A 13,964-nucleotide genomic window follows, 5' to 3' on the forward strand; every position below is an offset into this window, starting at 1 on the left:
CTCCAGCTTGTTATTTTTAGATTATTTGATTTGATAATTATGTTAGATACAAATAAAATACGATATTGAAAATTAAGTACTTATATTAACTTAGCAGTCAATATGCCATGATGACCATTTCTTTTACGCTTTAGGTTTCCCAAAATTAGAAGATTTGATTCCCAAAGATAGAGAATATTTTTTACAATTATTAAATACTGACGCTCCATTGCAAAGTTTGGTGGATAATATAAAGAGTGATATATTCTGGAAAAGATGCTATAACGCAAAATGGAACGATTATCCACAAGTAGCTAGTGACAAAAGGTGGATTAATGTCTTTATGGAGCGGCATTATGCCGATATTTTAGAAAAAATGAATCCACGTCAATATGATCCAGAGAAGGTAACAATGATTTTATATTAAGATATATATAATATAATATTGTTTGACTTTCCAGGGTACGTTCCTCGAAAACAATATAGATGGCGCTGTACAGGTTTTTCTACGTTTAACCTTCTAATTCCAAGGATAACAGACATAAGCATTTTTATCTTTGTTTTTGGGTATCAATGATAACCCTTTTTATTACATCCAGGCAAAATTACATCTTCCAGCCATTATAATTCTAATCAAAATAAAGAGAAGCAATATAGGTAGCAACATAAATATTTTTTATATATGCTTCTGCGTACTTTGTATTTTTGAATAATTATGAACCCGAACAATGAGAAATCAGTTAATATTCATATTAAAACTGTACAATTGTTTTTTGGCAACATAGCCTAGAAAGTCTCCCATTAATAAATTGTCAACGTTCCACTGTCGCTAGTGATTTTTTATGAAACCAAAAAAAAATCGTATTTGACAACTTTATCAGTTTTTCCCAGTGGTTTTTCCGATTTTAAGCCTTAGACATTTTCTTTATAAATCGTCATATTGTCGAACGATCGACTTGTTATTTGTAAGTTTTATGAAATAGGTCTTTGAACGTCCCGAGCTAAATTTCAGGTTACAAACTTGGTAAAGCTGTGTGGACCCTATATACAATCACTATCTATCCGAAGTTTGGTACCGTCTGATATTCCTGTACAGAGAATTACTTCTCCAGAAATGGCAGATTTAATAACGAGTCAGAGGCAAAACGGACAAAAATCACTAAAGAAAAATAATGAACCTTTAACAAGAGGTAATTATAATACCTAGATAATTTCTTACCTACTTATTAGTTACGGCAGGTGTCGTGACGCGCAAGTACCGCGGGCTTCGACCAGCTGACAGTATGTTAAGTCTACGTGGACAAACATTTATCTGTCGGTCTATAAGTGTGTCACGTCGTTACACCTCATTTCGCCTGTTTTACTAAAGCTACAGTTTATCATAAAACCATTATTTTCAGATCACATATCATTACATGCAGTCCTGGGCAGTCTAACTAATTTAGTGGAATTGCACATAACTTTTCAATTGAAAGACATTGGTATTGAGTATCGCCAAGACCAGTTCCAATTTACAAACAACGACGCCAAAAATCTAGCCCGTGGATTAGAAAAATGTGGGCAGTTAAAAGTACTGAGAATAACTAGAAGTGATATGAATTGCCAAAGGGTAAAATATATTTTACGAGGTTTGTCAGATAATTATAATTTGGAGACTTTAGATTTCAGTCATTGTAAAATTGGTGACGATGGTGCAGCTTATATTGCAAAGTATATTGGCAGACACGATAATATTCGTAACTTGATAATAGCAGACAATTTGTTTGGTCCCATCGGAGCGGAACAGATATCACAAACACTCAACCATTCTAGTTGTGGCATAAGAAATTTAGATTTGAGACTAAACAATCGGATCGGTTCTGAAGGCGTTGCTTTTATAGCTGTTTCTGTAGCAAGAGGCTGCAATTTGATATCTTTAAATATTTCTGGCTGCGGTATTAAATCAGGTCCTCTGTCCAAAACACCAACCGGTGTATGGTCGACCACTACTGCTGAAAGCCCTCCCACCTGTGGAGATCTCTTAGCACGTGCAATTGGTTTAGTTAAAACGCCATTAAGGGCTCTTGATTTAAGTGTCAATGACATTGGTTCTCCTAGTGATATTATTTTGTCAAATGCCATTTGCCTCAGTTATATTATAGATATTAATTTGAAAAGATCCGGAATGGGATCAATGGCAATGGCAATAGCTGAATCAGCTGCTGCTGCTCAAAGACTTAGAAGAGAAGCCGAGAAGGGAGTAAGATTTAGAAGAAGTGCGGGAAGAGTTTTACAAGCTCGTAGAGTTGCCAAGTGTATGAATATTGATGCTGATCCTGTGTTATTGGCTCAACAATTGTCAGCTCGACCCTCAATTGTATCTGTAGCATCAGAAGAAGGAACATATAATGTTCAAACTCAACCATTGCCTTCAGATTTCGGTTTTGTCCCTGCTTTAAAAAGTCCTTTGCCTTCTTCGAGAGCTTCTTCTATAACTGGCCCACTAAGTTCTAGAAGATCGAGTCATCACATCATTTTGGAACCAGTTAAAGAAGTACGACGAACCGCATTAGTGCGCCGGGGATCAGATGGATCTTTGCTTCAACCACGCAGTGCTAATTCACAACGACACATCAAAATATTCGTAACTAACGAGTTACATATTTATTCTACTGAGTATTAAGTAAAAAATATATCTTGAATGATTTATAAATAACAGGAGTGACTAATTATTTCCTAATATTACGACTCGAAGTTCTGTCTTCTTGATATACGGGTGTGACTGTGAGATAGATAGCTTTATATAATAATAATTAATAAATAAGTGCATCTATTTTATTGGTAAACAATTTTAGTTGGAAAGAACTAGGTAATTTTATTAGGTAACTATTTTGTATATGAATATTAACACTTTGACAGCCGAAGGTTTTAAAACGCGCCTTCCCTGGTTCGCCGGCGATTTTCGCCGATATTGCAACATGTATAAAATGAGAACTATCAATGATGGATCTATAATTCTTTTTTTATTTACACTATTGATTTGTTTATTTTTAGGATACAATTAAAAAAAACATATGTAATTTTTTTTTTAAATGTAATACAAAAAAGGGGGTTTATGAAAAAAAAAAGTCGAACATGATCTTGTTTGCCTGTAATTTGTGATTATGTTGTATAATCCTTGCGTGTATGAAACACTTTAAAGCAAGGATGATAGCACAAAGGCACGTTGCAGTCTGGGCAGTAAAATATAATTTCTTTGCGTCCTCGTTTGCCAGTGTTTGTCTTAGAAATGTCTGCACAAACTTTGCACACTCTTGCCACTTTCTGCTTTTTTTCGGTGCTTGGTATCCTTTCGAGAAAGTGCCTTCCCACTAGTCTGGTACTGCTGCCTACATGGTGTGGGCCACGTGAGGGTCCTGGTTCAGCCTCTGGTGCAGTTTGCAGCAGCCGGTCACCACACTTCATCAGGAACTGCGAGAATCGTGGGCGGCGGCGTTGAGACCTTGATTTATTATAAATTACATAAGCGTTGACCATTGCTCTTGCTACAAGGTTGAAAAACATTTTTTTCCACCACATCTGAATCATCATCAGCCACCAAGACGTCAAGAATTTCATTCGAATCGAGCCGATAACTTCGCCATTTCGCGCCAAAACTCGTGGACGTGCTCTCGCGATAGAAGCGCGGGAGCACTGGCGCAGCGCGCCGCGCCGGCGCGGCGCTTGCGATCGCTTGTTCCACTCACACCTAGCGCCCCGTCTCGGTAAATCATACATGTGGGCCTAGCTAAAGCATCATACTACTATACCAATACACGCTAAACACGGACCACGGACGTCGTTTTCAAATAAACACTAGGAAAGTCAATGCCGTACAGAGTACGTGATCAGCGTCCTGAGGCAACTATCCTGACACGTACTAGGCACGTGATCGGCTGTTAAAGTGTTAATCAATAATAAATAAAGTGTAAAATTATATATATTTAGCAGGTAATAAATAACGCATAAAAGATTTTACCCGTTTTACTGCGCATTTTTATTACTAGCAACATTATTCATAGACAACGTAAATTGTGTTGAACTTTTTAAAACAACCTCCTCACTTCAGTTTGATTCTCTGCGCGCGATGCAGTGATGTCATATCACGTCAGTCAGCCATGTTTATTCTATGAAGTGTGTTTGAAATGGTGATTAGTGATAAAAAATATTGAAATAGTGAAGTATTTTTAAATATTTTGTATAGATAACTGTGCTAGTGAGGCAAATCAATTCAATGTGTTATTTGTGTAAGTGAGGATACATACCGTGAAAATGAATTGGGGTACAGAGCTCTGGGTAAGTGTTCACGATCAAGACTTAATTTTGTAGAAGTTTTTTTACCTTTCTGAAGGTAGTACTTATTACTGCGTCGTTACAATCAGTATGAACTTTACATTGAGCGAAAAATATCAAGTCATGTAAACTCTGCATTGAATATCAATCACACTATTGTCTTGAATGTGAAGTTTTTGATAGAAAGTTGGTTTGGCATTTATAATTCCTAAGTTGCAACGGAATTTAAGATACCTACATTTCTTTATTTTCTTGTGTATAATCTACTTTTATATACATGCCATTGTTTATCTAACTGGTATACTTTTTCAATAGATGTACCCTGTAATTACTTTCCTGTATGCCACAGAGATGAAATGCTCTATTTAGTTTATAATGATTGCAAATATAACGAATTGACATTAAACTTGTTGTTTTCCCGCGTAGAAAATGTAAAACAAAGCTTTTTCCTCCTTTACTCACATAGCATAACTTTTCCATTATTTACCCTAAAGGGTAAATGCTAAAAACATAACCAGATCATTCTTTTCTCATGAACACCATTGTATTCTTAAACCATTGTGAGAGAAGCTTTTAAAACAATCTCTGACTTCTGTGAACAAGCAAGCAATAAACCCCACATGTAAAATACATAAACAATTTTTTCCACATTCCTTCTGTAAAATTGTTGGCAGGCAAAATGTAAATTTGTTATAATTAGTGGTTGGGTGAATTTTGCTGATCAAGGCTAGATGGTCTTCTATTGCAAACTTTGCTAAATCGCAAGCAAAGACATACATTTGTCTATATTGGTACACATACATACATTGTGTGTTAGCTACACATGTCACTTGCTGACGTCAGGCTTCAACAGTTGTGACTTAATACTAAATTACATGTAGGTAGGGACTCTTTGTTTACATATCTACAATTAACTTTATATTAGCAATGTACATTCAAATAGAAGTAGGAAAAATTACTTTAATAATTATACAGCAGGGTTTGCAATGGAATCAGTATAATATAATTATCAAAATATGTTTTTCCTTATTAGCTCACTAACTGACATCACACCAATCAACAAATCAACAAAGGTTGCTATGCAACATATCCATAAAGCCTATGCTAGAAGGCGCTATACAATCTCCTTCTTAACAAATTATACATAAATAATTTGCCTCTATGAAACTAGGTGCTGTTGAATTTATCTATAATTCGATAACTAGGTAGCTACTTTAGGTATTCCAAGGAATCGTTAAATTTAAATATGACTCATCTAATCAATAGGAATTGAAAGTTCTCTAATCACTATTAGCTGGTTCTCAAATAGTTGCTTACTTTCATAGGTTAGGTGTAATTCTGGATATTTAAAACTCCATTAGTTAATTACCTTAGGTAGGTATATTATGTTTGATTATATTATTGAGTAGAAGTTAAGGTTGAGTAGAAGGGACAGTTAATATTACTGTCGGAAAATGTATATTGTCTTAAGTAATGTTACCTACCTATGATTACATTTTACTTATTATATCATTAAGAACAAGATAAAATGCTTAATGATGACATCAATATGGCTATCATTTCTGGTGATAGTGATACTTTGATACGTTTTGTGTGTTAAACCTGATATGATCACTCAAACTCAAAAATATTTTAATTCAGTTGGTAGGTAACATAGTTACACTTTAAGTTGTGTTTTTTACATAAATACCTATATTTTTTGTCGCCACTCTTGGGCCAAGGTTACCCACTGTTCTGCTGTTGGAAGCTGATAAACTTATAGCATTTCTAATAAAAATAATCACTACATGACTAAATTCACAAGCAGTCACACTAGTGTGCCATCTTTTGAAACTTTGTAGATATAGACAATAGTGAGGTTGGAACAATAAAGGCATTCACATAATTGTGTGCTAATCATGTACTGACAGCAATCAATCTCAGCTACCCTTCTTGTCTATCACTATAAACAATCTACATATCTAAAAAAATGGCTTACAACTCCTTGACAAATTCTCACTACTTACTATTGATATAGGTTATGTGTTAGAGGGTTCATAAGCTAGATTTATGAGCTTGATTTGAAATCCAATTTATCTGAGTATGTCCATAATATCATGGGTTCACGCCATTAATCTCTATCTCAGTCTTCAGACGAAAACTTGTAGTCATTTGGCAAAATGCTTAATCATATTAAGGACATCCTGCATGCCTGTCTTATACTTATGTGCCTGTTCTTGGATATTTTTAATAATTAATTAATTTTATTCAATACGAGTTTTTTCACAATCTTAGCTCTGTAAATAACTAACACTATATCTGTGCTGCCCATTGTAACACAAAAGGCGCGATAACGTTTTGTGTTCCTGATCGGAACTGTAACAGGAAACTTGCAACACTCGAGGTCCTTGGCTAATGAATGGAAAGAATTGTACTCCACATAACCTGGCGCCAATGTGTTTGCCTATGGAGTGTTGAGATCCAGCGATAATCGCCAAGACCGGAATCATTGTTTGCACAACACCGCCACATGCTGCTGACTGTGGTTTTAGGTCATGATTTGAAAGATAAGGCGTTCAGAATTTGAAGCCCGTTTTATACAATTTGGTTTAATTCCTAGCAACATAATTATTTCAATCGTATCGCCTCGTACTTTCTGTGCAAAAACTTGAGAGCGTGTTAACAAGCGAAATTAAAGCAAGTGGGTCAATAACAACAAGATGGAGCGAGACACTTGCGCATGATGCTCTATTTATCCAAACGGAAACTTTTTAAATACAAACAGTATAGATAACCGTTGAAACTTTGTGTAATATCATAACATTTGAGTAGTAAGCGCGGTCATTGCCCCCTTCACACGCACATAACAGCGTCGTATTGCTGTAGTATCCATTGGGATCTAGAAGTGTGCGAGAGTGGTCAGCGTTGGCAAGCTGCAAGGCCGGTGGCGGCCCGCATTCCGCACTCCACTTGCCAGTTGTGAAATGATCCCATTAGTAACCATTGCCGCGTGTAGGCGCTTACTGCCGAAAAATCACTATATCGTAATCCAGGGCTTCGTTGCGTCAACACTTATAAACCAACATTATTGTTCTCAAAATAGAACTGTTCGATGATATGCTAAGTTCCTTAAATTAAATTATAACATTAAACTGAAAATAACGGAGCAGGTGTTACACAATTTAATTATCGAGTTTAGTCCCTGAACTAGTTCACTTGAGTTTTGTAACGCGACCTGGATAGCGGCCATAGATTACTTGGTGCCGGTGCGGTGGTGAAGCCCAGCTGCTATGCTATGGTACTTCACGTAAAATCGATATTCCCGTTCATTCCCGTGACAAACGCACTCTTGACACGATTTGTGGGCATTGTGAATTGCTCATTCACTGGTACCTTTAAAAAGTACTATTTTTAGTAGAGATAGACATTCCTATAATAGGTACTAAGGTATCGCCTTGAACTTTCCGTCAAATTATTGAAGGCGTTTTAAAATTGTTTGGGAAGTAGCATGGCCCATACGTAGTTAAAGCCGCGATAGTTTGCTTGATCTCACGATAACAATTGTTCAAATTGTCGAAACGCGCATTCTCAATTGCCTAAGCAAAGCAACTATCGTATCCAAGCGTGCAATTATGTTTAATTACACACATTCATACATTTAAAGGTTAATGTTAATTGTTAGAAAAATCCAATTAACTGGGTAGCATTTACAATTTACAATGATATTATAAAGTTTCGTTAGAGCAATTTGCAGGGCCCTTAAATATTAAAGTAGGTAGATCACTATCTAAATTTTAAATATTATTTTATCTATGTTGTCTGCTTAGCATTTTCTTCGTGAGTGAAACCCATACAATCAATCCTGTCATTGATTATAATTGATCCGTCGGGATTTGTGAGCTCGTATTGTTAATCTATTGAACGAATATGATTTAAATAAGCACCATGATGTATCCGCTATGAAACATAAGCTAAAACGTGCTTCAATAAGTACTATAAGGCTTGTATTATTTTCCTGTAGTATGCGATATCATGTTTTGATGTCCAAGCGGTTTACTATATAATGTTTATTCAAACTGCGTAAATGTTCAAGTATAAGATTTAGGCTAAATTAGTTATTCACAAACTTTTGGGCTCAAACCCATAAAAGAACACGCCCTTGCCTACATAAGACACGTTTTCAAAATGAGAAAGTACAGTTACGTTGATTACTTTTTTCGATCTGTAGAGTTACTTCGAAGAAATTTTGACTGGTAATTATTAGACGAATATCTCTATCTAAACAACAAGGTACCAATCTGTTATGATAATTTCTATGTGAGACTTTTTCCCAAACGGAAAGCTGTAGATTTAATAATGACCAACATTAAACCTATTATACACCTTGTCTTACGATCCATTGCGAATATTCTGATTTTATTAGTTTATCACATCTCTTATCTTAATCACCTAGAGAGAAATAAAGCACGTTCTTATTAAACGTGTAAAAATAGTCAGAGCGTGTTAATGAACGTAAATATTTATGACAGAAAACCCTAACCTCGACAATATTTTAGAATGGCTAGCACGTTTAACCCTTAAATGCATATTTTTTTATTTTGTAAAGAAAAAAATATTTTTGTGTACATATTTGTCGATTAATGATAGGAAAAATAATTAAAAAAATCCCAATTAAAAAAATTATGACTTTATTCAAAAAAACAAAAATGTTGCCTTTTGGCTACATCATGCGTTAAACACATGAACTACCTTATCAGCACATATTAGTATAGTATAGCTTATCAGGAGTGGAATGCAGCAAAACAGTTTCTGTCTTTAGTATGGCAGAGTGCAACATGACATTTCGTGCACTCTGTACGCGAAAATCCATTACAACCAGGGAGTCTGCACCTATTTTTCTTCAGACATCTTCCCTCGTTGTGGGCGACACCATCTGTGCGTACATCTTTCACAGGCACAGGGTTCAGTGGTTTACGACGAGGTTTTTTGGCTTCCAGTTCTCTTTCAATATTGCTCGATGATGGTCTTCCTCTCTTTTCCACACTCTTTTTATAGTTGCACAAAGCCTCTGCTAACTCAGATCTAAAGTCGCCTAAAGTCATTTTCTTTGTTTGATTTGTATTATTAGATTTTTTATATAAGACCCAGGAGTTGATCACCGCCATATCGACCAAATGATAGAAAATGCGAATATACCATTTCCTGCTCTTTATTCTTATCCTATATCTTCCCAAAAAACTGTCCATCAGGTCGACGCCCCCCATGTGAGCGTTATAGTCTTTGATAATTTTTGGGCAGGGTATAGTGACAGTGGTCTTCTCTTTTTTGTCGTACCTTTGAACTGTCTCGGCCGGTTCCGCTCCAACGTATGTTGACGCCAATGTCACCATTTTGTTGTCCTTCCATGTTGTTACAGATATATCAACACCTTCATAATCAGCCATTTGCTCCTCATATGCTCCGCGAGGTACAGAATCTTTCATGAATGCGTTGGCAGTTGGCAGTTTGCAGTTCTTGCCGAGACGATTCCTTTGGATAGTTCCCAGCGAATAAATGCCTTGACTATGAAGGTAGTGCAGCAAAGGTATCGAGGTGTAGAAATTGTCGAAATAAATGATGTGGTTTACCCGCCGAGGGACTAAACGACATAGTCTTATGACAGTATTTCCTACCACTCCTAGATCTGGTTCACCTGGGCCTGGGGCTAAATCTTGTTTGCCAGAGTATATCTCAAAATTATATGCATACCCAGACAGAGAACATATCACAAATAACTTGAAGCCCCACTTGTGTGGCTTGTTTGGCATATATTGCTTCATAAAGTGTGCCACTTTTGTGGCACACATTTGTTCGTCTAAAGAAAGCCTATGCTCAAATGGAGCAGCAGTTACGAATGCTGTGTTCAAATGGTCGACCAGTGGTCTTATTTTGTGGAGACGATCATGCTCAGGATGGTTCACCGGCTTGTGTTCGGAGTTATCGTTAAAATGAATGACCGATCTTATTTTTTCAAACCTGTTTACTGGCATGGTTTGCATGATATGAGCAAAGCTATATTTAGACCAGTACGATCTGACACTAGGATAGTGAAAAACCGACATGAATATGATAATCCCTAAAAATTGGCGTATTTCTATAGCAGTCACGGGAGCACTGGTAACATTCTTTTGGACGATGTATAAGTTTGTCTCATCTACAATTTTTGCAATAATTGTGTCATTTATAAATCTGGAAAAGAATTGGAATGGGGTTTCTAGGTCCGCTACGTCTGAAGGTAGCTCTGAGCTTCCTAAGAAAGCAATGCGATCTTCATTCCATAACAAATTACGCTTTTTCCAAATTAGTTCCCTGCTACGTGATCTCCAAGCTGCAATTCCAAGAATACCCGGTAATGATGGAGTTGACGGAGGCTCTGGAGCATGTTCCACGGACGAGGCTTCACGAGACGGAAACTCCTCTTCAGATAAAAGTGGAGGGTCTTCGTCGACTTCATCATTCTCAGGTGATTCATCTTCCAACTCATTCAAAATATCGTTTATATTTGGATAATACTCAATATCGTTTTCGTCAGTGTCTCCTTCGTCTTCTGAGATATCTCCTGCTTCTAAAGCCATAAGCATAGCTTCAATATCTCCATCTCGCAGCTTCCGAGCCATGCTACAAAGCAAAAGCAAAAAATTAAGCTAACCCACAATCATAATGCAGCGAACGCATAATGTAGACATTTGGCAACATATCAAAAACTGACAAGGCTATAAAATTACAAAGAAATTAGTAGACAGTTATATGAAATATCAATAACTTACCTTATTTCTTACACAATAACTATTTTTCAAACTTCTGAAAGTAGATAATTGAAGCGAAATTCAAATTCAAAACACTCGTACTCTCCCGCACACAAACTTTTACGCTTACTTAGTTGTAATGACGTATGACAGCAAAACTGCCGCCAAATTTCGTGACGGTTTTTATTTTTCTTAAAGTCTATGATCTATGCCAGTATTTTACGTTGCGTTCAGAAACCAACAACTGTCAAAACTTTGTTTTTTTTAAAAAAAAAAATTGTAGCCATTTGGCAACTGTATGCATTTAAGGGTTAAAGACTGCACCTAGCAACGACTATCGTGTCTCAGCCACTTGTATTCGTTATAATAGATAGCATTGATGTATAATGTTACTATAGTCGATAGGGCAAAATTACGTACAAAAATGTGTATTACAATTTGCCGTACAGATCCAAATCCATATTTTATACTCAAAATTATATATAGGTAGATATAACAATAAGTATGATTGTCGAAAATCCGGATTAATGTTACAGTAGGTATACTTAAGCCCACGTGTTATGAGCTGGTGGGCTGGCCGAAACGAAGAAAGGACTGGCGGCCTATTTATGGGTACCTTGCTGGACGATGATCTCATCGCTATAATGCGGTTTGATTGTTGTACGATATAATATTGTATCTGCCTGCTTGGCTTACTATGGCTCGGTCTTGCCACTCCGTTAACAGCGTTTGTGTTAGATCAAAATTTTATTTGCGTCGTTAATTATTTTTTCAAACTTGAACGCAACGTAATACAACATTTCTGGAATCTTTTAATTAGACAATTTTCTGATCGTTACATTGTTCATGTTAGAAATAACTTTAAAACTTGAAAATAATTGGGTAGAGCGCATGCATAGGGCTGTACTGCAAATAAGCTAAACCGTCAGTCACAGAAGTAAATGTGTGCGTGTAAAGTTAACCAGCCAAAGAATGATGCATTAATAGCCAAAGGTGTGGCAGCTGAGTGCTAATGCTTAATTGGTTTAGGTTCAGATTACGGCTAGGCGTGACCTTTAGCGGTGTTACCAGAATATCTTGATGGCTACCACACCCGGCTGCCTCATTACTTACCCGCCAAGGTCTGGTTGGCCACTTTTTATGTGAAGTAATGTCGACTGAAAGCTGGTAATTTCCATGGGTACAAGCTGGCAATATTTGCGATACAGGCGCGACTCATTTGGCGAGTAGCAGGTCCAGTCGCAGACTCCGCCGCGGAACCGGTTCGACGAGATTGCTCGCAGGGCCGCGCCAAATACATGCTTCAGCCGAGCGCACAACATTCATTTTTATTCACTCGCACGTAAAGTCTTGGGTAACAGGAATGTGGTTCCCAAATATTACGACGAATTGTTTTAACGAAGTGTGGTATTATGAGTGCCCTAAATGCTTTATGAATCCTTCCCTGTGGCCCCTCTTTCCGCCACCGGCCTACGCGTCATGAGGTATGGCGGTTGGCGATAAACTCAGGTTAACTTTTAACGTTTTCCTTTAACTAAATAGATCTTTTGTTTGCTGACCTAGGAGTTTTTATAATGTAGTTTGAATTACACAATCACTTTGTTCTTTGTCTCTGTAACCGTTACAAAAAACGAACTTGTTAAATCCTATGAGTTTTAGATTACGTTGTGGGATTTGACTTTTATCTTGTTGTTATAAACATTTTTGTTGGTAATAGAATGTGCTTAGCGTCTCTAGCGTTTTGCCATTAAAAAATCTTGGTAGCCGTGTCTACTGGTTACACGCTTACTTCGTGAGGTTAACTGTTATTGTTGGAAAGTTAAATAAACTCATAAGATGTGCACATTAAGAGAAAGTGTGTCCAAATGTGGCGAGCTTACTTTGCGACGAAGATGCAATGTGGCACTCCATATTAAAATAGCAATAGTCTTTTCATGTAAGATTATTAAAAACTAAAACGTATTGTACCCGGGTATTTGAAACGCGTCTGTTAATAAATCAAAATCATGAAAGCATTACATAAATGTTCACAGTTTACAATCATTTGGTAAATGTTGACAGCACGCAACTACAAAGCAAATTAACATAGTATAGATTGTGAATTTCAAGACATTCCCACACAAGAATCGGCACTCGGAACTACCTGCTCGGTGAGACCCTGAGAAACACGAGCCCCGCATGAGGTCTGATGGATGTGAAGCGCTCGGCAATTAGACGCCGATGGTGCAATTAGCTGATCCGGTGCGCGCGCGCCTCTAAACGCTCGCTCTGGATCTCGCGGACGCTCGCACGCAATCGTGTTAAAATTTTCAAGCAGTATTCAAGTGTCGATTCAACTTTCAACAATACTCTAGTTTAACTTTCTGAGGTAAACTGTCATTTAACCGAAATAAAAGATTACAATCTAGAAATTCTCCGAATTCCGTATGAAAGTGCTGGATTTTTATTAGGATGTGTCGGTGATACATGCTCACGATAACGGCCGCATTACATCATCCGCGCAGTCGATTGGCAGAGCCTTATAGAGTAAACTACCTTGAACTATTACAAGAAACTGGTTTATTTTTCGTTGGATCACCTAAATTGATGGAAACCGTGGTGTCAATGTCAGTTGTGCAATTTATTAATTTGTTATTGTGCACTGTTAGAAACAATAAAATGTAATTAATGGCGTTCTGTCTCCTTGGTAGTAATTCTGTTCATTCGCATCTAAATAATTAGTTTCATATTGTTATAAATTATATAAATGAAATAATTTGTAATGACTTGATATAAAACTGTACTGCAGAATATGCATCTATTTCTTTCGAACTCGGAAGGACCTGTGTGTCTTCTAGTGTAATAATGCGCTTTCTCACGCCGCTTTTCACATTCCTCTGCAACCTCATTCACTAGTAGCCCGTTATTCTA

The 13,964-nt window shown here is 36.9% G+C and overlaps 2 protein-coding genes across 5 annotated transcripts in view; both read left to right on the plus strand.

The window, feature by feature from the left end:
* Positions 1-264: 264 nt before the first annotated feature.
* LOC126381428 (dynein regulatory complex subunit 5-like) lies at positions 265-2,741 on the plus strand. The gene is made up of 3 exons (XM_050030902.1): positions 265-385; positions 992-1,169; positions 1,380-2,741. The coding sequence occupies exons 1-3, from the start codon at positions 323-325 to the stop codon at positions 2,639-2,641; spliced, it is 1,503 nt and encodes a 500-aa protein (XP_049886859.1). The 5' UTR covers positions 265-322; the 3' UTR covers positions 2,642-2,741.
* Positions 2,742-4,071: 1,330 nt separating this feature from the next.
* Positions 4,072-13,964, plus strand: part of LOC126381359 (formin-binding protein 1-like) — a 42,755-nt gene continuing 32,862 nt past the window's right edge. For all 4 annotated transcript variants that reach the window (XM_050030854.1, XM_050030858.1, XM_050030861.1 and 1 more), the window contains exon 1: positions 4,072-4,293. In XM_050030854.1, coding sequence (XP_049886811.1) covers positions 4,270-4,293 — 24 coding nt within the window. In that variant the 5' untranslated portion in view covers positions 4,072-4,269. The remainder of the gene's footprint in view (positions 4,294-13,964) is intronic.

Source organism: Pectinophora gossypiella, chromosome 3 (assembly GCF_024362695.1).
Source record: "Pectinophora gossypiella chromosome 3, ilPecGoss1.1, whole genome shotgun sequence".
Classification (NCBI taxonomy): domain Eukaryota; kingdom Metazoa; phylum Arthropoda; class Insecta; order Lepidoptera; family Gelechiidae; genus Pectinophora; species Pectinophora gossypiella.

Excerpts from the sequence above, each read along its gene's own strand:
- LOC126381428 (XM_050030902.1), top strand. The coding sequence starts at position 323 with ATGGAGCGGCATTATGCCGATATTTTAGAAAAAATGAATCCACGTCAA. Across the intron at positions 386-991 it reads GTCAATATGATCCAGAGAAG|GTTACAAACTTGGTAAAGCT; the intron begins GTAACAATGATT and ends GCTAAATTTCAG. Across the intron at positions 1,170-1,379 it reads TAATGAACCTTTAACAAGAG|ATCACATATCATTACATGCA; the intron begins GTAATTATAATA and ends CATTATTTTCAG.